Here is a 26,087-nt window from a genome sequence, read left to right as displayed (position 1 = left end):
AGTGCGGGAGAATGTAGTTTGCACTTGGAATAACACCTAAAGTCTTCTTGGAGGATCAAAGCACTCTGCTATCATGTTAATTATTATAACTCAGTTGAATTGAGTCCAAAATATTACATAAGACTTTTCCGAAAGATGTCTCAATTATTTTAATGCTGTTAACTGTGTAACATGGGATAATCTTTAGGACCAGCTGAAGGGGTTTATGTGATTCAAGCACTAAAGAAACAGAACGTGAAAGCAGTAAATGACTATGGACAGAGCTCTGGTGGTCTGCTGTCTTTTTCATTCCTTGAAAACATGACTCAACAACTCTAATCCCCTGCCTCTCCCAATGTTTGATTCCCCAATGTGCTCGTCTCTCCCTCACTCCACGGTGGATTTAATGAGGTATCCGTTAAAGGTGATGTAGATGTCCACGTCGTCGCTGTAGACGGCGTTCTCCCTCTCCCGTTTGTACAGGCGGACCCAAACCTCATCGTTGAGCGCCAGCTCCAGCATCAGGCTCTGACTCTGCATGATAGAGCGGTCGCTGGGCTGGGCATACACGATGGCGCGCTCCTGGTCGTTCTGCATTATGTGCAGGTACGTCTCCTTGAAGTTCCAGGTGTGGATGTTGACGTTGAAGAAGTAGATCCCTGGGGTGTAACAGTAGAACTTCCCCTTGAACATGTTAAATTGGCCGTGGAGATTCACAAACACCGTGTCAAACACCAGGGCCTGGTAGTATTCCAGACTGTGGAGGGATTTGCGACGGCCAACGGAGAAGGCGGAATGCTGAGTCTTGCAGGGGTCGCCCGGGGGGCCCGCCTGACCCAAAGTGCCTTTAGGGCCCATGGGCCCCATGGAGCCCGCAGGGCCCTCCTCTCCGGCTTTACCTGGTGTCCCCCTATCACCTCGTTCGCCCTTGTCACCTGTGGGGCAAGACAGGAAACATAAGGTATTGTGCACATAACTTCAGAAATGGACAAGAAAGGTTTCTGCACGACAATGACAATGTGAACTAAAGAATTATAAACCTTATTGTCCCAATGGAAATTTGTCTTGGACACATACAATACTATTAAAAAATACAAAATAACACATTGCATTAATTTTCTGTCTGTAATATTTTATGCATTTCTACTCACATACTGTACAGCACTTCGGTCAACTCTGGTTGACTTTAATTGACATCGACCACATGAACCCTAGCTTCCAGGTCAACAATCTATTTGACATACAGAAGTACAGTATGTCTGTTTTTAATGGAAAAGGTCACTGATTTATCCCTGACACAACAAACGCAAGTCAATTTGAATAATAGCATCAGCCTAAACGCAAGGGTTCTAAATGCCACGTAAAAGCATTCTATGGGATTTTGCTGACGCTTCAGACTCTAAAATTGTTTTCCATTTCAGCAAATGATCCCTGTGGTTTACTTCTCAAATTCCCTTTCTGCACAATTTGACATTTTTTCTACATTATTCAGAAAACCACCAGTATGCTATCCCCACCCTCCTCTCCCTGTCAGGCTCTGTGTCTTGCCTACGCTTCCTTGCAGACACAAAAGAAACATACCCATTGATTTGTTATTTCTTCTGCCACATAAGCACATTCAGTGCCAAATCAAACCTAATCTAAGAGAGCAGCAGACTTTTAGCATCAGGAAGGGGGAGATTCTCAAAGTCCTGGCCCTGAACCTACTGCATTAGGAAAAATAAACGGCTCTGAGGAGAGTGCAGCCCTCTAGGACAGCAGCATTAGACCACTGAATCACACTGAATCCAAGGCACAGCTTCAGCGCCAATTTGTCTGTCAAGAATCCAGACCTCTCATACTTTTTGTAAACCTTGTGGAAACGTAGACCTGACCTGACCTTTCATGTAATGTTGTGATGGGATCTGAAAGCTGCCAAAAGTGTATTTTCCATCTGCAAGTGAAAACGACTGATGCATGACCTTATGTACTCCAAGGTGCAACTCCATGGCTGTGACCATGATATATCGCCAATAATAATATTCCAAAGATAACTTCCAGTAGTTTAAAAAACAGTGAGTTTCTTTGAAGCACACGTGAAGGATATTGCATTTTCTATGGCCTTCAAGAACTGACTATATGTTCAGTCTAGCCACTGCTATACAATTTTCTGACCCAATGCAAATGATTTAAACATTTTTAGGGCAATGAGAGCAATAAAGTGTTGTTTTTCTCATGACTACATCCACAGAGAATGCTAATATTACACAGCGATAATGCAATGTATCTTTATTTTATTTCTAAACAGGTAGATTTTTCACTGAATAAAATAATCAAAACTTAACAATGACTCAATGAGGCATCAACTATAAGAATAGTTTCAAGTCCTGCTAGCAGCTCCTAGAGATCTTGCTGCTCCCAGGTACTAGTGTTGGATGGACAAATGTCAGGGCAGCCTATCCAGTAAACATACAGTAAAAGTACAAAATTTAGCCTATGGGTGTCACTATAGGAAAAGGCATTAGGTTAACCAAATCAGTAAGGTTCATCCTCCAGGTATGACGGATACACTCAGAAAGTTTCATGTTTCAATCCAGCCATTAGAGTATGATACATAACGTGTGCTTTTGTCCTGAGGCTGGTGCTAGAGGAAAGGTCATGGAGTTCACTAAATCAGTATGGTTCATCCTTTGGGGAGCACGAAGGTGCACAACAAATTCCTAAGCAGCCCAGCCAGTAGTTTTCAAGTAGGGCTGTCACAATTATTACATAATCGTCTAATCACGATTATTTGACATAATCGCAACTATTTTTCATAATCGCCATAATTGTTTCCATGTTGAACATTTTTCATATATATATTTTTTAAGTAAAAAATGGAAATAGCACATCTACAAGCGATGCGACGCGTTGTGAGCTTGTAGATCTGCTATTTCCACTATCAATGTTCTTTTTTAAGTATAAAGTCAAATATGTCAGCCATTTCTATTTGGCCTAAAAAGCCTAAAAGCCAAACAGAAATGTAATTGTCAACGACAAAAACACAATTAAATCGTTAATCGCAATTTTTTAAGTGACAATCGTTATGTAAAATGTCATAATCGTTACAGTTTAATGGACAGACGGACGGACCTACAGTACAGTATAAGCACTTTTTCAATGTCACTGGGTTCACTCCTACTACAGGAAGCACCATACAATACCTTTGAGGATGGTCATGTTGATGAAGGTGTGGACCTCAGGCATCTGGCTGAGGCCTGCCATGGGTGCCTGGGCTCCGCTGCCCTCTGCTGGCTCCATGTGGTCACAGCAGCGTCTGCAGACAGCTGGGGCTGCACCAGGAGGAGGCACTGAATCCACCAGGGAGGGGAGGGAGAGCAGGACAGGGAGCAGGAGCATTACATCATCCAACATGGCTGCACCTGTGAAGAGAAAATAGTCAGAACAAGAGAGGAAATGGCAAAGCAGACAGCCCCTCAGGGGAGGCTGACATGATTTGAACCTGTCACGCTTAAATTCACACAACCCTCAACACAATAAAATCCTAAGTGCTTATTTCACTCTCAGAGTCTGTCAGACTTAAATGAACACCCCAGATTTTACTTTGTGTCCCAATTATTGTATTTTCTTCTGGGTAACAGATCAGGTAAATACCTATGGTGAATGTTGTGCAGTACAATCCTGCATGTGTTGGCAGTTCACAAAGATAATCGTAAAAAGATATTAAGCCACCGAACAGTCCATGATCTGCGCAAGTTTATCGGTTGAGGGCAATATCACATGGTTATATGTTTAGTATATTTAGGTTTATCAAATTATGCATGGTTTTGTGAGGTTAAAACGACTCTGAACCCTCCGAAGGTGTTCAGAGCATGAACGCCTATGATGAATGTTGCTTGTGTATCTGGTGCTGCCCAAACTGAACAGTGAACACATAGTCCAACCTAAACTAACATGTCCAAACTAAATACATATGAATATTAAACCCTCCATATCAGCAGTGTATATGAGCTGTAGTTCAACATACTAGACATACTACTGCTGGTTTAATCAGAGATTAATTTAGACCTGGGATTTCCCCAGGACCACCACAGTAAAAAAACACAATCAAACACGATCTGTCTACAGGCACAGAATAGGGATGAATTAACTAGTAACGGGTGCTCCTAGTTTGTCTTTGTTGTGACTATTAAATGCTGGCCCGTGGCCAACTCACTGCTACAGTGGAGTAACATCTGTAAGCAGCTAAGGAGGATATTAAACATAGCTGTAGCTGAAAGGCATAATGTTGACAAGGAAAAGGAAATAGCTTGCAGTTCATGCTTATCATGAGGCAGGTAATAGAATGAAAATATACAGGTTTCTCCTTTGGATATTCTGAAGGCTACACAAATTTCCACAGTAAAACTCTATTGTATTAAAGCGAGACTGGTTTGATTCCAGATTTTGTGTACAAAAATGTGTTGCTGAAACAGGATGTGAATGTGAATGTGAGTTAAAACAAGGAGGGAGTGTCATCTGGGAATATCCCTCTTTATTGCTCTTGGGTGTTGTGTCCCTATGACTCCCTAACTACAGCAATGGGGGGAAAAAACAAACAAACAAACAAAAAAATCATTATGGGTGTTTGGTCAATGAGGTCATGGTATATTAAACGCAATCCTGTCTGCAGGAGAAATGCAATAATTATCAGTTCACGTTCCATTAAGTGATTAAATTATACACATACCAATGGTTCTCAATGGACCCTTTAAGGTTTTGGGTACAGTCCAGTTCAATATGTCCAAACATAAAATTTTGGGGGGATTAGGAGAACTATACATTTTTGGAAACTTCAGAGTATAACAAATCAGAAAATCCATGATTCCATTTGCAAAGTCCCTAGGGGAATTTTTGACAGCTGCTGAAAGTTTGGGTCTCTTTCACTTTCTATACACTATACTATAGGAAAAAAAATACCCCCAAAAGATCTGCTTTGAGTAGGGTTTTTTAATGATTGTGAATCCATTTGTTTTGCAAAAAAAAAAAAAAAAAAGAAATCCTCGAGAGCACAAAACTATAGTTTAGTGATGGGTCATCACTTTTCAAGGGGGGCCGTTTTTATCCTAAGGAATATTTTTCATGCAAAATGGAATCATGGATTTCTTGATTTGTTATACTCTGAAGTTTCCAAAAATATATAGTTTTCATAATCCCCTGAGAATTTGACCGAAATTACACAAGCGACTGGACTAGGTATAGCCGTGGAGGACCTTACAAACAGGATGGGAAGCAGGATTGAGGTGACTGTACAGCTAGGTGTAGAATGACAAGCCAGGCAGAGATGGTTTCAGAATTGTGCCATTTACAATACTGATTAACACCATTTAGAAACATTTCATGACAGAGGCGACAGCCCGAAACAAACACAGACTCCGTCCATTTACCCTTGCAACTGGTACATATATAACCCCCAGACTACACCATCACCATAATACAAGCCAAACTGGCACATTCCCCCTCTCTAATACCCCCTTCAAGAGCAACATCTACAGACACTCAATTACCAGTTACAAATACAATGCCAATACAAAATCAAAACATAAGTAATCCGCTAAAGAAATACCATCCAAAAATCCAAACCAACACATCCCCTCTAACCACCCCTGTCTCCAGGAAGCAGACCTCAAAGCGAGGATGATAATAAGTATGGATGCCCACAATAACAATACAATATAACATAACATAACATGTCATGTCTTGTCAATCAACAGTCAATGTGCATGTCTGTTTTTCACCTTAGTGAGAAGGGTGTTTTTCAGCTCCCTCGCAGACCCCAGTTTGATATGCATATACTGTAGGCCACAGACCCCCATTTGATAACATTTTTTTTTTTATCTCTGGGACCCCAATCTACACTATAAAATCCTCAGAGAGTGTACTAATCCATTTCTACACTCTCTGAGTTTTATAGATCGTAACTCCTGAAGAACCCCTGGGGGTCCCCGGACACCAGCTTGAGAACCACTGACGCATGCTACTCCACTTTCACATCTGTTAACACCACAGAAGTCAAATAAGGTGAAATTGCATGGTGTTGACAGTCTTTGGTTGATGTGTCTCGCATGAACCAAAGATTGTTGAATTTCACACTTCATTGCAAAAACATGAATGGAATGTTATCCTTTAAATATCTTGTATCTATGCACCGCACTCTATGCACTGTATGCACTGTATGCAGAGATGCCCAAATTCCCTTGAAGTCAATTCCCAAACAATGGGAAGTGTGGAGGAATCTGGGAGCCTGAGCCAGATAAAACATTTACTAGCCCTAAGAAAGGAGAGAAGAGCCCAGTGGGATGGAAGAATGGCTGAGGGGAATGAGTTCTTCATGCAATAGAAAAAGCTGATGTCTATGGCCTGGCTATCCAAACCCAGCTGCATCGGCCGTTTAACCACATGAACCTTAGAGTCCCTATTTTGGGGGTGAACATTTGATGAAAACAGCGGACCAACAAGCTCACTGTTACATAAGTAAGCCCAATATTTCTTCTGCCTACGTATGGATTCCCTCTTGGATGAGAAGAAGATGGTTGGTTTCTTGTGTGGGTCTGAATCCAGGGTGTTATATAGTCGCAATTATCAGGAGAGGAGGAGAGGACATAAAACATACAGACTGTTACTGTCTAACCCTGTTACAATGATAGAACCCATGGGCCCATAAAGGCCCACTAAAACTAGCAGCCATGTCATCCAAAAACACAGAAGTACAGAAAACTACACAAGAATATCTATCAGCGGTCTAAGGATAATAAATCACTCTAGAATTACCCTTCCAATATGCCATAATTTAAGCCACTTAACGCATAAAGTTTTGACACCACAGAGCAGTGGTGCCAAGGGTCTGACTTCTGAAGAGTCGATTCCAAAGAAAACCAGGCGGAGTGCTCTGGATTTACAGTACTGATTCAACTAATCGAAGTCTCCTCCTTCTTGATGTTTCATTAACCAGTCCTTGGCCATATTTTTCCAAACAATTCCTCCTGGGAGGGGGTTAGGCTTTTATTAATTCTTAAAAGATGTATTACTTAAGGAAGCTGCATGCTCTATGCACCATTCTGTATATTGTGGAATAAATGTGTTTTAGACAGTTAGTTAAACCCTTATCACGTGTGCTAGGCTGTGCAACAAGCTGTCTTTGACATTGATGTGAGCATGTTTTTGAGTAAAGATTGTCTCAATGATACAAGCTCCCCTCTTATCTATGTGTATAACTACGACATGTTTTAGCAGAGAAGTACTTGGCCACTGACCTGTGTGTTTAATGTACATCTCCCATGAGCTCACATAATAAACATCTATCTTAGAAAAACTGTACAAAGTGTCCCTGACTCCAATTCCCTGAACATCCTAACTGACCCAGAATTCCTCAAAAAATGTCCGGATACCAATACACAGAAGAATAACACACTGTATATTGCTAACCCTGTGCATAATATTATGTTATGTTATCGTATCTATACCATAGTTGTGCACAGAAGACTATAGGAGAAACCTGTAGCCCATTGTGTATAGTGTACTACAGCTGTTCAGTATAAACACGCCCAGAACACATTGTTTGACTTAAAGTCCAGTCCTCAAGAGTAGCCAGACAGCAGCCTGTAGGCAGAGCTCATACTGTAAGCAGGCCTAACAGAGCTTGACAGCTGTTATTGTGGTGAATGTGTGGTGTGGTACAGTATAGTAAAATACCTGTGGTTCAAGGAGATAGGCTGCATGAAGGCACTCACTGGTGCATGGATTTGTTTGTTTGTGTGTGTGTGTTTGTGTGTGTGTGTGTGTGTGTGTGTGTGTGTGTGTGTGTGTGTGTGTGTGTGTGTGTGTGTGTGTGTGTGTGTGTGTGTGTGTGTATCCAAACTATACTGTCCTATCAATAAAGGCATAAAAGCCCAATTAATAAATCTTAAAAGAATATATATATATATATATATATATATATATATATATATATATATAGGCTATATATATATATATATATATATATATATATATATATATACACACACACACACACACACACACACACACACACACACACACACACACACACACACACACACACACATATATATATATATATATATATATATATATATATATATATATATATATATATATATATATATATATATATATATATATGTGGGTGGGTGACGTGACGTAGCGTTTTCGCTGTCCTCGGTGTCAAACATGTATAAATAAAAAATATATTTGTCAAAAACCTTCTGAATATTGTGCAGGACATTAAGCTTTATGTGAACTTACTCAAGATTAAAACATTTCATTCCTCATTTCTTCAGAATCTTCAACCAAACATGGTAAATGTCATCTGGTGTGACTGTCCCGACCTTGTTTCTCAAAGTGGGAACTTGAATAAAACTAAGAAAAATAATTGCTAAAATTCATTTAAAAATGAATTTAGGCAAAAAAAATGTCTATTTGTGAGCCTATATCTTTTCAAAGTCCAAGCATAATGTTTTCAGTCATTTCTGATCAAAAAGATTTTGTCCCCCAAACCAAAATCATCTGGTGTGACACTAGTTTGGAAAAGTTAAACAGGCAATAATTTGGACACCTACTGGGCTAGAGAGGTCCTTCTTCTGTAAGGCTATTCAGCACTCCCAGCACAACTGCAAGACAGGTGTCTGAGGTGAGTTATGATTTTAACATTTTCATGAAATGCCATCTTGTTGAAACTTTGACAAGTGTGGCACTTCTGGATGTCATCTGGTGTGACACCTTTTTCATTAATAAAGCAAAAGTTATTTGAAACTTTGGTCATAATTACATGTAAATCTAGGTTGTTTTGTTATAGCTAGCATGTTGTTAGCATGCTAATGTGTACCTGGTAGCCTCAAGGTAGTCCTAAATGCAGAAAACGTCATCTGGTGTGACACTTCGTCATCTGGTCTGACATATCTGCTTGTCACGCCAGATGACTTGATTGTCACACCAGATGATATATACTGTATTTTCCTACAGACATAACAATAAATAACAAGTCCCATGTTTCTTTTGTCCATTTAAAACATTTTAACATGTTTAAAACAACGTTTTAAACATTTTTACATAATTTAATTTAGCTTCATTCGGTGATACAGCAAATTCATCAGACAGAGCAGAAACCCCTTCACAGAAACCTAAACCTTATATTGTGGTAACACTTTATAATAACTATCCGTTATAAGCAGTTAATATAAGACACTTGACAACAGAAAATGGGTGGTAACCGGAATCGCACAAACTGCTTCCTCATGAGCAGCATTCCTTATACATGGGGATTCAAGAGGGTCACCTGGAACTTTTCAGAGCGTTCCCATGGAAAGGGCGCACCTGATGGTGTGGGAGGGGTGCTGAAGCGTAAGGCAGACATGTATGTCCTCGGAGGCAGTGACCTACAAACACCGAGGGATCTGTGTGAGTATTTACAGAAGTCCTCTGAAAAAGTCACTGTCATGTGGATCGAAGAAGAGAAGATATCCAACATGGATGAAATGGTCCCTCCATCAGTGCGTCCAGTGACTGGCATCAGCACTACGCACCAGGTTCTTTCTATCTTCCCGGGAAAGATAGTTTACAGAGACCTGAGTTGTTTCTGCCAGTTTCCTCAGATCTGCACCTGTCACAACCCACGGAAATTACAGTTCGACCAAGTCTCCAGGGCTGAGGTGCCAGGTGACAAGACAAGTGATGAGTAAGTATAACTAAATCATTCTCTTTGCCAATTTTATGATACCTGTAATTGTACTTGTTTAATGACAATAAAGTAACTTATGTCATCCATTCATTCCTTTTCTTCCTTAACTAAGTGGTGGCCCATCTGCGGAACTGCCCCCTTCCCAGGTCAGCTGCAGGCCCAAAACAGCTTCCGGAGCTCAGTGAGTATAACATACTTGGCAAACTTGAGGACTTGCTAGTAATTACATTTTACTACTAAAAACAATCTACCTGACAAATAAATTACATTTAAATGTCTCCTCCTGAAGGTCTTCTACTCAGGTGCTGGACACAAGTGCATCTATTGGAGAGGCCCAAGCTGAGGATTCAGACACCTCCTCAGATGAATACACACAAGGACAGTTTGTCATAATCAAATATGAGGGAAAGCCATATGTGGGGCAGATTGTTACCATTAATAAGGAGGGGCTAGAGATAAACTGCATGAATCAACTTGGAAAAATGGTTTTGTCTGGCCAAAGGGGCGAGACTGCATTTTCTACAAAGAGCAGGAAGTTGTCTGTGGCATAGCAGAACCGCAACAGGGCAAACGGTTTGCTACCCTCACCAAATGTGACTGGCTGATGTACAATACAGTCTAAATGTCTATACCCTCACCAAATGTGACTGGCTGATGTACAATGCAGTCTAAATGTCTATTCTAATCTAATCTAATACTTTTGTACTTTCACTCACTGGACTGGACAATGAGGTAAGGTAGGACCCGAGACAAACATAGCGAAAATAGCTGATCTACAAGCTCTCAACGCATTGTGCTGCGAGAGCTTGTAGATCAGCTATTTTCGGAGTTGCACAACCCAGCACTCTTTAGCTAGTGGAGATGTGGTGTAACGACATGATTCGTAAATAAATTTGTTCAACTCAAAATGCTGTGTTCAAGTTCAGGAGACTTCGGAAAAAAGTAATACACCTGAATGCTGAGTTGTTTCCAATAATTGGTGTTAATAAAATGTTGCCTTGGCTCCCAGTGTGGCTATGCACCTTATTGTCTCTTTAAGATCCTTCTGCCGTGGGCCGGCAGAAGACTTAGGTGTGCGTAGCATTCCTGTGCACATCCTCATCATCCATCTACTACTACAATTCTTTGTTATCCTATGTTAAGGCCCAACAATACTATCCTGTTCAGAAATATTAAGGCCATGTTATTTAATGTTAAAGCAATTTTACTGTTGCTGTTTTTCCTGGGTAATTGTTTAATCAATCAGTAAAGTTCAGTACTCACTAATAGGTAGGTTAAAACACAGTTTGCTTTGACACATGAAGATATGGTCATCTGGTGTGACACTAAGTCATCTGGTGTGACATTCCAAATAGTGAGAAATCATACCTTTATTAATGATGAAACCGAAAAAATGTGTATGGTTTACATAGAAAATAGTATCAGGAAGAGTCACAAATATTTGTGTAATTTTAAAGAAAGTTTTTGTCAGAATAAAATTAAAATATGTTGAAAGATCGACAACATGGGCCTCACACAGAGTGTTGATTATGAAAAAAATATACAGATTCAATTAATTTTCACAAAACTATAGTGGATCACAGGTTAGTTATGATAAAGGACTTTGATAAAGTGAGTAACTTAAGAAAGGTGTACTCCATTTTCATTTTATGAACAATTATTGTCATGTCACACCAGATGACGGTTTTAGGCACAAGTACAACAAACTGCTCAATAAAGTCTGATTCCAATAAAATATCTAAAAACAAAATGTGTTTCCATAAAGTTGAGAGTGAGTAGAACAAAAGTAAATCATTTTTATGCCTGCTATTTAAAGTTTTTTAAAAAACATGTTTTTTGGGGCGTCACGTCACTGACCCATATATATCATCATCATCTTCCTTTAATTGGCCTTCCTCACTAATGCTCATTGTAATACTACCATTTCTGTCAACTTGCGGTGAGCTGTGGACAGTTCAGAAACCTGCTTATTATATTTACATCATCATCAGTGGGGATTCCAAGCTAATGTAAACTGCTTTTTCTTCCTGTAAAATGTTTTTTTTTTTTCACCAGTGAGAATTAGTGGGGATCAATCATTTGCCTATATGAAGATATGGTTGAAAATGGGTTAGGTAACCATGATGACCCCAATTCCCCAAAGAAATCTGTGAAATGGCTGAATTTCCTCATTCAACTGATGGTCATTACATTAGTGATTTTAAAAAAGCAGCTGAAAAACATCTATTTAAACACTAGGCTACCTGAAGAAACTCTGTGCGGATAGGATTTCCAGAGCACTGAGATCAATGCCCTTGAGCAAGGCAGACTTCGGCTTCATTTATATTTCGTTGCAGGCCGGTATCGTTCGCGGAAAATAGCCGAGCGAGGCAGCGCGACACGGACGCGCAACCACGGCGAGAGAGCTGAGGTGCTCTACTTGTCCCTGCAAGGATAAAGATAAAACAAACTGAAACACTAAACGAAACAAACATAAGAAAACCCCTTAAACAATAATCAATGCATGAATGCATTCAGAGAGTACCATAAACGGTCATAACGGTCATATAATTAATAGCCTAACTAGCATCTGGAACGCACACTGCTCAACAAGATTCACCGGCCGGTATATGGAAGTTGAACACTCTAACTTCAACCTATAATGTCAGTGTGACTATCATGCATTTGCATCGGTGCAGGAACTAATTTAAACGGCAAAGAGATTTACTATTGAATTATTAACCTCACCTTGTTCACGACTTTGCAACCACTTCAGACGGTTGATGCGCATAGTTTGGAAGAAAATTCCTGAGTCAGCCTCTCTCTCTCTCTCTCTCTCTCTCTCTCTCTCTCTCTCCCTCCCCCACTTCCACTCTCCCACTTTCTCTTTGTAGCTGCTACTACTACTATGCCTATTAGTGTGCACAGTGCTTAATGTGCATGCATACATTTTATCCCTTTGACCCCGGACTCCGCAATCTTGTTTTCTCAGTTATAAATGATTTGATCAAAATCAAATGAAATCTCTTAACTTCCCAAGCACAAAGTAACATTGTCAAACAACCCCAGTTGGCTCAGTCCATTCAGTTTCCAGCAGACTCTGCCTTTGGAATGAAATGCTGGCAGCAAACGTTTCTCCATTAATTTGTCCCTGAAACCTACATATGGCATTTATACTGTAGCTTAATTGGGAGAGAAAATACTGTGACATGCAAGGGTCATTGAAAGGAGATACAGTCATAAATCATTGAAATTCCAAATACAGTACATCCTCAAAATGCAGTTTGCACTCACACAAGGTTCAATGTTGTAGGCTACTTTATTAAAATTGTTACGTCTTTTGTACAGGTACATAAAAGTAAAACGTATTTTTGTTCGGCTTCCTTTCAGACAATGCAGTGGTAGGCTATATATAAAATAACAGCAAAACAACAAAAAACTACACATCTAAAGTTAACACAAGAAAGGTGGTTGCCGTGACTATATTCTGCAGCAAGCTAACTGTCATGTGAAGCCAGACCAATCCTCGAGCTGGCACCACTCCCCCATTGAATTCCAAATGCACTTTTCCCCCATTGAATTCCAATTGCAACTCTAAAAAAATCTGGTTTCCGTCAATTTCCAATGGCAGAGGAAATGTTTATCCAGAATAAAGCTTCCCCAGAACTATAGTGTGTTACCCTTCGGGCAACCACACTAACTAACTAGAAGCAGTGCTCTTCCAAGCACAGGTCTCCACCAGGCCAGGCATCCTGGTGGTGCTACTGTATAATAGGCCAATGTAAAAAGGGTGGCATATGTTCTTCACCTTAGACCTTTCATTGCAATCTAATTGCTAAAGTCTACCTGCTGGTGGCGCTATAACAGGCCAATGTGAAAAGGGTAGCATTTGTTCCTTGACATAGTGGGAATATGTGTGGCAAATTTCACGGTAATCGCAAGCTGCGTTGATGATTTGAGGCATTTTGTTCAAAAACTGAGCAATCCTGCAAACTTTGGAAGCTAATATTAGCCAATCAGGATAGAATATGAAATATCAGACGGATCAGACTTGATCACATGACTATAGAGATACTGTGTACTGATTTGTGTTATTTTTGGAGAAAATCTGAAGGAGTAATATCCAAAAATGTGTTTTACATAAGTCGGCCCAAAGGTGGCGCTATAAAAGGCTGATGTGAAAAATGCAGTGAAAAGGTTTTTCCTTGGCCTCTAGGGAGTGCGCTTACAAAGTTTGAAACTGATCGGTGGAGTTATAGGTAAAACCACAAATCGGCCTGTTATAGCGCCACCATGAGGCTGATTTCAAAAATTTGAAGTGCATTTCTTCCTCGACCTAGTGGGAACGTGTGTGCGCGATTTCATGATATTTGCACTTTGCGTTTGGGATTTGAGGCATTTTGTTCAAAACGGCTCAATCCTACAAACTTTGGAAGCCAATCTTAGCCAATCAGGATGGAATATGCAAAATCGGACAGATCCGTGTCGATCACATGACTGTCGAGATACTGCCTACCGATTTGTAGGATTTTTGGACAAAATCTGTAAGAGTAGTGCACAGAAATGTGTTTTGCGAACATCGGCCACTAGGTGGCGCTAGAAAAGACCCATTTGAAAAAATTAGGGCAGAGGTTCTAGATTGGCATCCAGGGAATGTGTGTGTTCACTTTGGCAGCGACCGGGCCAACGGCGACTGAGATTAGGTGCACACAAACCTGCGAGGACACACGGACGGACGGACGGACGGACGGACGGACTGACGGACGGACGGACGGACGGACGAAGGGGAAAACATACTCTCCCCCATGCCTTCGGCTGGTGGAGACAATAATAAGGCCTAATAATGACGTAGGAAAGAAAGAGAGTGCAAAAGATCAAAGAGAATGAAAAAAGCATCCTCAGCTGTACATGTGCATAAAGTTTGGTATATTGTATACACCAATGGCATTATTTTCCTGTAGTAGCTACTGTACTTTTTGTAAGCAACTCTCAACTTCACAAGAGAGAGACAGACGACAGAGAGAGAAACAGACAGACAGACATACAGAGGGACAGAGAAACAAAGAGAGTGAGACCGATAGATAGAGAGAGAGAGAGGGGAGGTCTACAAACAACAAACAAGGGTCATGTTCTGGGTGGAGGGTCTGTGACATACACATACTCATGGTCATTGCCCCCTCCAGTTAATAGAGAAGAAAAAGAGTAAGAGAGAGAGAGAGAGAAATGAATGGATGTTGTATATAGGGAAAGTGTGTGTGTGTGTGTGTGTGTGTGTGTGTGTGTGTGTGTGTGTGTGTGTGTGTGTGTGTGTGTGTGCATGCGTGCGTGCGTGCGTGCGTGCGTGAGAGAGAGAGAGGGAGATGTAGGGTAGGTAAAGAAAGAGAGATGAAGAGATATGGAAATTACTACTTACTTTACTAGTGGAAAATATGCTACATAATAAAACAAGCAGGTGTTCTACTCAGAAGAGATTAGAGGACTTTTTGTTGCGACCGTTAGGGAGCAGTTTACTACCAAAACCTCCACCGGCCGTCCGGCCGTCCGTCCGTCGGTCACACGTCACACGTCACACCTTTGTTTGTGTACGGTGTGATGTCATATATCTTCAGTATGACATCACACCACATGTGTACACAAACCTTTGTGTATGTTGCTGTGGCAACAGTCTGTTGTTGCTGGTCTGTTAGTGTACGTTAGCAACCACCTTAGCAACCATGGTTTTACCCTAGCAACCAACTGTTTACCCTAGCAACCAACTGTTTACCATAGCAACCATGTTTTTTTACCCTAGCAACCAACTGGGCATAAAAGGGATTCTGTTAGGGATCTCCATATATGGGCATAAAAGGGATTCTGTTAGGGATCTCCATATATGGGCATAAAAGGGATTCTGTTAGGGATCTCCATATATGGGCATAAAAGGGATTCTGTTAGGGATCTCCATATATGGGCATAAAAGGGATTCTGTTAGCTGTTAGTGATCTCCATATATGGGCATAAAAGGGATGCTGTTAGGGATCTCCATATATGGGCATAAAAGGGATTCTGTTAGGGATCTCCATATATGGGCATGAAAGGGATTATGTTAGGGATCTCCATATATGGGCATAAAAGGGATTGTATCCCAGATGATGCCCTGTTAGGAGATCCACACTAACAGAATCCATATATGGTCCTACCGACAGCTGCTATAAGCCAACCCTGGCGATAAGGTCTGAGTCGAAGAAATGCTTCTTTCCTGGCAAGAATTGCCCCTTTATACTGTAGGGCTCGTTTGTGTATTGTATGACATCACGCCACATCATCGGCTGAGGACTGTGTGATGTCATCATATCTCCATATATGGAGACATAAGTTGCTCATGCCCAAATATGGGCTGGTGAGGTCAGATTTAGTGTGATGCGTAGGTTATCTCCATATATGGAGATTCAACTTCAATGAGTAACCATGGCAAACTGTCAACTGCCCGTATGTCTTGATAATTGGTAAAACAAACTTTTGGCCTATTTGTGGAGATAAGCGACCAACGGTCGCTTATCTCCCGATTAGGGAGTCTTACTGGTAGTAACAGTAACAGTTTTGGACATTGGACGGGTTTCCTCCCGACAGCAGTGTGAGACTGGGTGAGAGAGGTTAAGGAGAGTGAAAGGAGGGAAGAATAGAGAAGACTGTAAAAGAAAGGGGCACAGAGATATGAATCATAATTCAGTTAGGGTGCCGTGACCCCCCCTACAACATAATCATCAGGTATTATTATTATACTTGGAGAAAGATCTTTTTCAAAAAAGTGTTTTATGTGGCCACAACTGTTCATTAAGTATGCCCTGGTTGTCAGGTGGGTGGTGACCCAGCTGAAGTTAGTTAGCCACGGATGGTGAAAAGGGGAGGGGATGGTATTTTGATGTAATTATACTAGGTGTATTTCATTTGGGGAATACACCTGGGAAATGGGAGCAGTCAGGTTGGATACAGTCAGTTAGTACAAAGGGGAGGGACAATGCAACTTGGACCTACAGGCTGTAGGTCCAAGTTGCATTGTCCCTGCATTGTATCACACATTGTCAATCCTGTGGGGGAAATGTAGTTTCTCTTTTGTTATCTTCCAAAGCTATAAAGAAAACCAGCTCCAACAGCAGTTTTTTGCTCCGTCAGGTCGCAAGTTACTATGTAAACCTCCAACGGCTGTCTGTCTATCTGTCCGTCACGTCACATCACGTCACACTTTTGGCCCTACTCTTATCTCTGGCAAACTTTGCGCACACACTCCTTGGCTGGCAAACCGCACATGGGCCGCACATGGCCCTCTTCTAGCGCCACCATGAGGCCGTTTTTTGCAAAACACATTGTTGGACACTGCTCCTACAGATTTTGCCCTAAAATCACACAAAGCGGTACACAGTATCTCTAAAGTCATGTCATCAACATGGATCTGTCCCATATTCCCTCCTGATTGGCTACGATTGCCTTCTAAAGTTTGTGTATGCGACCTGACAGTCGCTTATCTCCCGATTAGGGAGTCTTACTGGTTTTATTACCAACAAGGTGATATAGCTCTTCCTCAGATAGGAAGGGCAGCAATTAATAGCGTGCAATATTTATCACATGCCCATAGCCTTATCCATTAATATATTGGAGGTTTGACCTGCACCCCCAGTAGCCTATCGGTTTGATACACACCCTACTATCTGCACTTATACACACTCTTATCTTATCTGCATACATGGATAATATCTACAGTGGCATTCCATATCCTACAGCATGCAGTGTCCTGAATCCCCTGATATAACGGTGCTATCACATGGTGTCACACACATCATCTTATATTTACAATTGGCTTAGAGGCCACGCCCACTTCAAGCACGGACATGAAGCCTCCACAAAACGGACATGCTTGAAGCCTATACTCACACAGGCACTGAGAGAGAGAGAGAGAGAGAGAGAGAGAGAGAGAGAGAGAGAGGGAGAGGGAAGGGGAGAGGAGCGGGCAGTGTATCGAATTACATTTACAACAGAGAGGGAGGGCTGTGTGTCACACACACACACACACACACACACACTCACACACACACACCGGAAGTGCGTCCGGCGGTCAAATATGTCCGACCGGAAACGTGCGCTGCGCCACAATAGTTCCGCCACAATAAAACCCCACAATATACATATAAATATATATATATCTTTTTTTTTTTTTACTTTTTTTTTTTTTTTTAAACTTTTTTTTTCTTTTTTTTTTTTAAACGTTTTTTTAGTAAAGAAGCGGGCGTGGACTCTAGATGTGAGCGGCCCGAAGGGCCGCGAACCTCTATTGTTTCTTACTTGTGCTTATCCCATCCGGCTTCTTTCTTTATGACATGACTCACCCATCTTCTGGTCATGTAATGTGACTTACACTAGTAATATATCTTCATATATATTTTCACATATATGTGTGTTTAATAAAGTTCAGAACATGTCGTGTGACACTATCCTGTTGTCATCTTGTTCTCCAAGTGAATGCTTGCTTGCTGAGGGGTAATTCAACTGAATGACCAGCCACCACCTTGTTTACCATCAGTCTCTCTGCAGAAGTGGACTGCTTGCACTGCATATAAAAATTAAATCAGGTCAGCTGAAAAGCAACTCCACCAGAGTCGTACGCCTAGGCTACCAAGTCAAATAGAAGCACAGTCCAAGCTCTAACCCCAACTTTCCCTTTCAGGAAAACACTGTCAAGGCTGGTTCTCAGCCCTTCCCTTAAGTGACACATACTGAGCCAATAGGTATTCTGTCACTTCCATCTTGGTCAGACCGAATGCACCAGCTGCTGTCACCACAAGTACTGTACATACAGAAGTGAAGTCTGTTTACGAGCGATAGGTGTGGCTCATTGTTTCAACAGACAACCACTACCTAGTACCTAACACCATCTCCACTCCGTAAATGAATAAGAGAACAGAAAGCAGAGAAGAAAGACAATAGTATACAACTCCTCCAACCTTAACCAGTGCGCACACACACGAGCGCATGCACGCACGCATGGTCGAATGAACACATAGACACACACAAGTTACAAAAGGTTTTCTTTTAACTGATTCCAAACCAAACAAGGCTAACACACACCTAAACAAACAACTCATCCAACAAAAAAGTATGTCTACACACTGTTAAAACACCAGGATCCTGATGAAGTTCCTTATGGGATCGAAACACTGATCTCAATGAACAGTGGGAGCCAGTTTAACAGTGTGCGGTCTCTGTTGGTCCTGCACCTGTTTACCAGATTGGATGGGCGTTCCCTCCTTCTCTCCTAACTCTAACAGCTCAACTCATCCCATATCTCCTCACTGAAGTAAGTGAATATCCACCAAAGAGGGGATCACGAACAAGCCCACCTCCCCATTTTATTATTTTGGTTGAATAATGGAGACACTATTATCACAGTGAGAGAGGAAACTGAGCTCAGATTTGTGTACACGTGTAACAAGAGCACAGCTGTTGAACATTACTGCCTTGGGTTCCCAAGAGGTGAGGCTCCACAGATTGTTATGCAATTATATCAGGAGTGTTCCACTTATATTCCCTTCACATAGGATATTAAAAGCACACGTCCCATTATGTATTTATTTGATATTTATTTGATAAATCCTTTGCCAATCTTTCCACTTATCAACCAATTTCAGTCATTATGCCAATTTCCTATAATCTTGTCACTGCTTACGCCTACTGGTCGGTCTTGGGTCTGGTTGGTCCTAGGATGGTATTGAAACCACATGCCTCCTCTGATACTGTACATATGGAATCGCCCGCTGCTTCTTTTCATCTACCATTGAGGAGCTTCAATGGGAAGACTCAGCGCATATGGAGGAATTAGTTCAAAACCCCTGCTGACAGGCACCCTTGATCAACTCACTAGTGCGGAAACATCAGGTAAATGGAGTTCCGGTCCAGATTCCCTCCCGCAAACATGGCCAAATTTGTTCAGAGGATTCATACCCTATAGCCTCACCGGTGGGCAGGAACTTTAGCCCTGTGCCACCCGAGCACCCCATGGCATGTCCCAATATTTATCTGAGAATGAATCTAGTGTGATTCATTCTCTGGGACAGATTTTCACTGTTGTCCTTAAAGGTGATAAACCATGCATTTAAAAAGTATTTATGTCATATTGTTTATGTCCCAAAAACGTTTTTCAAAAGGTTTGAGGCTAAATTACCACTCCTGGATAGAGAGCCTCTCTCATTTTTGAATGGCTCTCAGAGCATTTTCAGCTGCAGTACCACCTTTGGCCTGAACTGCGCCCACCCCCCGCTGTTCTACCCGTTGTGTGTGCACTGTGCAGATATGCACCCCAACCAAACACTACACGAAAAGTCTTAAAAATAATAATAATAATATATATATATATATATATATATATATATTTTTTTTTTTTTTTCATTTCGATTATAGTTATAGTTTTCTTTTTAACATATTGCAACCATTATAAACGGAATATTATTATCCAGCTATCTAGCTACAGTGCATCTAGAGAGCAGCTCCATGGGTTTAAGGGTTAAACATGCAATTTCGCGATCGTGATCATGCCGAATACATGTTTTGAGGTAAAGGGAAAAAAATAGTTTTTTTTTTTTTATTATTTCTTTATTTTTATTTTTTTTAAACGGCCGTCGCTGACGTCAGCGACGGCAGCAAATTCTGCAGCCTGTTCTGAGAACCTGTGCAAAGCTTTTAACCTCAGCCTTCCCAAAAACAGAGAAAGACACAATGGTCAGAAATGGGACTTTGTGAGGATAGAAAGTGCTAGTAGGACCCCAAAAAAAGGTTTTAAAATAGGAAAAGTGGAAATTTATGGTGTAACCTTTAATACATCCCATATTTTGTTTTGTTTTGTTTTGAATTCTTCATAAGCCTATATTCATTCTCTGGGACAGATTTTCACTGTTGTCCTTAATACATCCGATATTTTGTTTTGTTTTGAAAAAGCCTGTAAGCTACTGTGCTAAACTGCATAAATCGGATAAGTATTTTGTAAGTGTACAGAGTCTATAAACATTTCAGATCCAAACAACATGTTGGCAACAGTATCCCCCTGTGGGGCTCTGTGTTCATGGTGTTTTACATTTTTTGTAATTAACACAACATGGAAGAGGTGTCCTCCAGATATGATATCTCTCCAGGGACATATTGAAACTCATCACAACTCTCATACAAAATTAGCATAAACTGCTTTTAGCATAGTTATGAGATTATACACTCAGTAAATCGACTGTGTTTTGAACTCGCAAAGGCTCTAGAGTTTATCCTCCTTTGAACCTCTTGAATTTGTTATTGTGTTCATGGCACACAAATCCTGTAGCCTACTTGAATCCAGACACCATCTCTCAACGATTCCTTAATTATATGTGAAGGAGTCTATTTTGTGTTGCGCGCCATTAATAGAAGATTATGATGGCTGAGCTTGTAGATCTGCTATTTTCTGCATGCCACACCACACTGCAGTCCGCAGCACAAAGGAGTACAACCTTATAATAATATCCAATATTTATGTAATCTGTAATGAGGTTGTAAAGATTAGTCATCATCTCACAAACACAGCAACCTCTCTTTCACACTGCTTCTCTCTGTGTAACGCCGCCTTTCTCTCACTTGCCCAACATTTATATTTTCACAGACACTGGAATTTTTTCTTCCTCTTCTTTTTTTTGGTTGACCCCAGAGGTCGTTTAATGGATATGACCCATGATCTTTGAACTATCACCCCATGATCTTACAAGTGAACTGTTTTGCTGTTACACACCTGGCTGTCTCAATGGCTTGACCTCAACTTAACCCCCTGATTTTTACAGCTCATAAAGCTGCCCCGTGCAGAGAGACATGGTATTTATCTGGGCTTGCTCCACACTAGTCTCTCGATTACAGACTTCTGCATTGCTGCAAAAGAGTGAAGTGAAGTGAAAAGAGCGACCAAACTTTTCCTTGACGATGGCTAGCCAGATTGGCTCCACACTGACTGGAGTGTGCTGACGAATGCACTGTTGACATCGTCAGACAACAGAACAGACAAGATACATAGAATAATAAATTCAGGCTGAAATAGATGCTTTTTTCTTTTGTTTTTGGTTTCACTTAGTATAGCCTTGCTGCACAATTGCAACATTGTTAAAATTGCATGGGGGATTGGTTTGAAAACCCTGTGCCTGTGGGATATATTCAAGGTATTTTGACTGTGAACAAATCAAACAGGACCCTCAATACAAGAAATGTACTCAAATTAATCGCCTCTGACCCAATTTCTGTACCACTGGATAGTGTGATAATATGATAATATGCACTGGCCTTATCCCTTATGTAGATATAAATAAAGTATGTTTTAAGTACGATCACCAGTATAATAAGGGCATATAAAATAGAAGAGTAAAGGACTGGCTTGGCCTTCTGCCCTTGAACGGACTGGGTTAGCAATTAGCATATAGTAGGACCCATTTGCAGTTACGTATAAGTTTAGGCATAAGTATACAATCTGTCACCATTAATATGGGCAAATACAGTAATACAGAATGTAAACAGTGGATTTAACGTGATGCTGATATTATGTGCACAGCCAGCTAAACAGTAAGAATACGGCTAAATATGGAGCCGTGTTCATTTAACTCTGATTACGACACACAGTATAAGATGTACATTAACTTTATACAAGCACTTACAAGGGAGTGTAAACTTGATGTTGTTTTGATGATGATGATGCTGGACACAAGGGAGCCTGGGTTAGGTCATCATTTGGGGACACATCATCAATAGAGTACTTTCTACTGATTACATGGTGATTAAACCTGAGCTTGAGTCTCATGCCCAATTATTCATGAGTGGCCTTATTCACATCCCATGGGATTATATGCATGGCAGGGGCGTCCTATTCCCTGAGTCAAGCCTAGCCTAAACTGCATACCTCCTCGCCTGCTACTTTGGGGCCCAGCAGGGGTCTTTCCTCTTCATCTCTAGAGCCAATGGCTGCTTCTTTCTGCTGCCTCTGACGCAGCTTTGAAAGCTAAACACTGACTCTAGCCTCTGATTACCATGTCTACAAGAGGTTTGATGGTAGATGTTGCCATAAAACCTCTGCACCCCACCTCCACAGGTGGACTTTGTTCCAGCCACAATACTGAGCTTCAGCAGCTAACTCTGCATAGCATAGCTGTTTCCGCTTATAAACCTCTTCCACTGAGTCTTTCCAGTGTACCACAAGCTCGATCATGTGTATACTCGGTTGAGAGAAGAGGACCAGAGCACAAAGTCAGGGCTTAGGGTGCTGATAACGATCCCTGGGAATGTCAACCAGCATTTTCTAGGCACAGGCTAAGCGTAGATGGCCCCTTTCGTTGTTCTGGTTAGTCCTATGGTTCTGAAGCAACCATGTGGTGAATCTCCCTGTCAGCCTCTGCATGTTGGTTCTAATCACAAGGCTGGCTCACTTCCTGACAGTGATGTCTGGCTCTCTGTTTCTTATCCACTAAAGGAGGGTATAAGACACATGGTCAAACCAACCTGACAGCCTCCCATCCCATCCCTCGGTGGGTTTGATCCAAAACAAGCATTGTGCTTTCTTCCCTCTCCCTCTGTTTCTATTTTATTCACGGTTTCAACCCCCTCTCTCCCTATCACTGCATCCCCCAGGCCCCAACAGACAAGACGACAGACTGACAGACAGTCAGACAGACAGACAGACAGACAGACAGACAGACACACAAACGCACGCACACAACACTTCGTTCCATCTTGTTCATCTGGATCCAAGCTGCTTTGCAGTTTGACACAGAAGCAGACAGGGAAACCTCAAACTGGCTGAAAGGCACAAGTGTATCCAATCCAGGTGTAGCGCTTGATTGACATGCTGCAGCTGTATTAAAGTAGAAGGAGTGAGTTAAGTGAGTTTATCAATGCAAAGGAGGGGACAAAACAAATCTTATAGGAGGGGCCTAAGTGAAATTCTTAAAAATGGACAGGGCAGCTTTTCATTGATTGCAATATATATATATATATATATACATATACATTCATTGAAGCCTAATCTGCATTAAAGTATAGATTGCGTAAACATATTGTTTTTAATGAAATAATTACAATCAATGGAAAGCTTTTTCATTGAATTTCACTTAGGCCCTTCTTCAAGCCATCAGAACTGTTCACAGGATGGGGCTGAGCTGATCTGAGCCATGTCTGTTTGTGTTGCTTTGGGTTTGTGTTGCCCCCTGTTGGTGGAATCAACACACTACCTCTAACAGGGGTCTTTATTTCCTTATGGGAAAAGACACACCACTACTGCTCCTGAAATGCATTAAAATGTTGCGTTGTAGAGAACTACTGCAACATTTAGAACACAATACCATATATAGTAGGTAATCCAAGGCAATCCAACACTTAGATATTAGGCTGCCTATATATCATACATTAATGTTAAATGATGCATTTGTATAGCGCCTTTATCCAAGGCGCTTTACGGAATGTGCATTTACATTCACCCATTCACGCACACATTCATACACCGATGGCGGAGGAAACCATGCAAGGCACCAACCTGTTCACCGGGAGGCGGGAGCAACTAGGGGTTCAGTGTCTTGCTCAAGGACTCTTTGACACTAACTCTGGGGGAGCCCGGATTCGAACTGAGAACCCTTCGGGAACCCTCTGTGTTCTAATTTCTCTACCCATGAAACAATGCCGCCGCTCATGACATATAGATTTTACATAATAAAATCTACAGTATGTTGTGAGCATCCCCTCTTCATGACAAATGCTGTATGTTTGCAGTTGTAACTGAGTTGGCTGACATCCAATGTTGTTTTTGACAGCAAATTTTGATTTAGTTTTAGTCATAGTCTTTTGAATAAAATTTCATTTTATAATAGTCATAATTTTAGTCACCTGAAAAGGTTTAGTTTTAGTCAAATTTTAGTCGACTAAATATCATTATGTTTTTAGGCGACTAAATATACAGCTGATTTAGTCAACTAAAATGTATTTTGGCGGTGCCTTGATGGCATCGTAATGACTGATTTTATATTTGGTTGCGTACTGAAAATAGCAGATCTACAGGCTCACAACGGGCGCTGCGACGCGTTGTGAGCTTGTAGATCGGCTATTTTCAGCACGCAACACCTGAGAGCAACCAAACATAAAATTACTCTCTTCTCCACTAGTCCCTCCCTGACGTTTTAGTCTAGTTTTTATTTTGTTGACGAAATTGTCAATATATTTAGTCTTAGTTTTAGTCATCACAGCTTAGTTTTTATTTCGTTTTTATTTCGTTTTCGTCAGTGAAAAAAACGCAGTCGACAAACATTTTTCGTCATCGTTTTAGTTGATGAAATCAAGACTACTGACATCATTTGGATATCAAAGCTATTCTGACTCAACCACACGTTATTCTTTCTGCCACAGTTCCTTTTAAACTCAAATTTCAAAGGAGCTGCTGAGTTTATTCTAAAAGGGGATTCTTTTGATGAGAATCACTGAACTTTAGAGCATCCTCCAATTGCTGCTGTTTTAATCTGTCCTGGACAACTGTTTGTATACTTCTACACATGGTAATGTGCTGATAGCCTCACTTCACTCTGTCGTGGCTAAATCTTGTAAATTCCTTGTGGGTTGAACGGAAGTCAATGATTGTGAAAGAGCTAAATGTCAACCCACACTCTAATGCACCCTCTCTCTCTGTCTGTCTCTCTCTCACACACACACGACCACCTGACAGGACATAACCTACAAACTTTCATGTACCGGTACATAGGGACTCACACACACACACACACACACACACACACACACACACACACACACACACACACACACAGACACAGACACAGACACACACACACACACACACACACACACACACACACACACACACACACACACACACACACACACACACACAGCTCACACTCACTGAAACGCAGACCCACGTACCCACACTCGCTCCCACACAGGAAGAGACAGGGTGACCCATTTCTGACAGATGATTATTTTGGTCTTTGCACCGACAAGATGTCAATGGGAAGTAAAAAGAAAAAAGACCCTGTGCTATATGTGCCAGGGCTATATACAGAACAGTACATGTATACTATTGCAATGGCTACCACAGCAGCGAAATGAGCAAATACGTATTGACCTGACTCAGATGCATAGATTTTGTGGAGCTGACACAGATTAGTTGATGAAGAGTTTAATTGTAAAAGATAGTATGTACATTTGAAAAAAAGAAAAGAAAAAGTTAATAAAAACAATTCCAAGCAAATAAGATAGATATCTATCTATCTACATTATGCAATTTAAGATAATGTACGTATTCTTGAATCAATAATTGGTGTTTCACTTATTTGCTTGGAATAGTTTTTTATACATAGATAAATCTATCTATCGCAAAATCGCATAAAATTTA

General features: G+C 41.0%; 1 protein-coding gene across 1 annotated transcript; it reads right to left on the bottom strand.

Moving 5' to 3' along the window:
• Positions 1-366: 366 nt before the first annotated feature.
• c1qtnf6a (C1q and TNF related 6a) lies at positions 367-25,655 on the bottom strand (the record flags this gene model as incomplete). The annotated part of the gene is made up of 3 exons (XM_080723226.1): positions 367-914; positions 3,162-3,380; positions 25,616-25,655. 3 exons carry the CDS (start codon positions 25,653-25,655, stop codon positions 367-369), a joined length of 807 nt encoding a protein of 268 aa, XP_080579352.1.
• Positions 25,656-26,087: the final 432 nt, after the last annotated feature.

Source organism: Nannobrachium achirus (genome assembly GCF_963921795.1).
Source record: "Nannobrachium achirus genome assembly, chromosome: 4".
Lineage (NCBI taxonomy): Eukaryota > Metazoa > Chordata > Actinopteri > Myctophiformes > Myctophidae > Nannobrachium > Nannobrachium achirus.
Note: the sequence above shows the minus strand (reverse complement) of the source record. Positions and strands in the feature narration are given on the sequence as shown.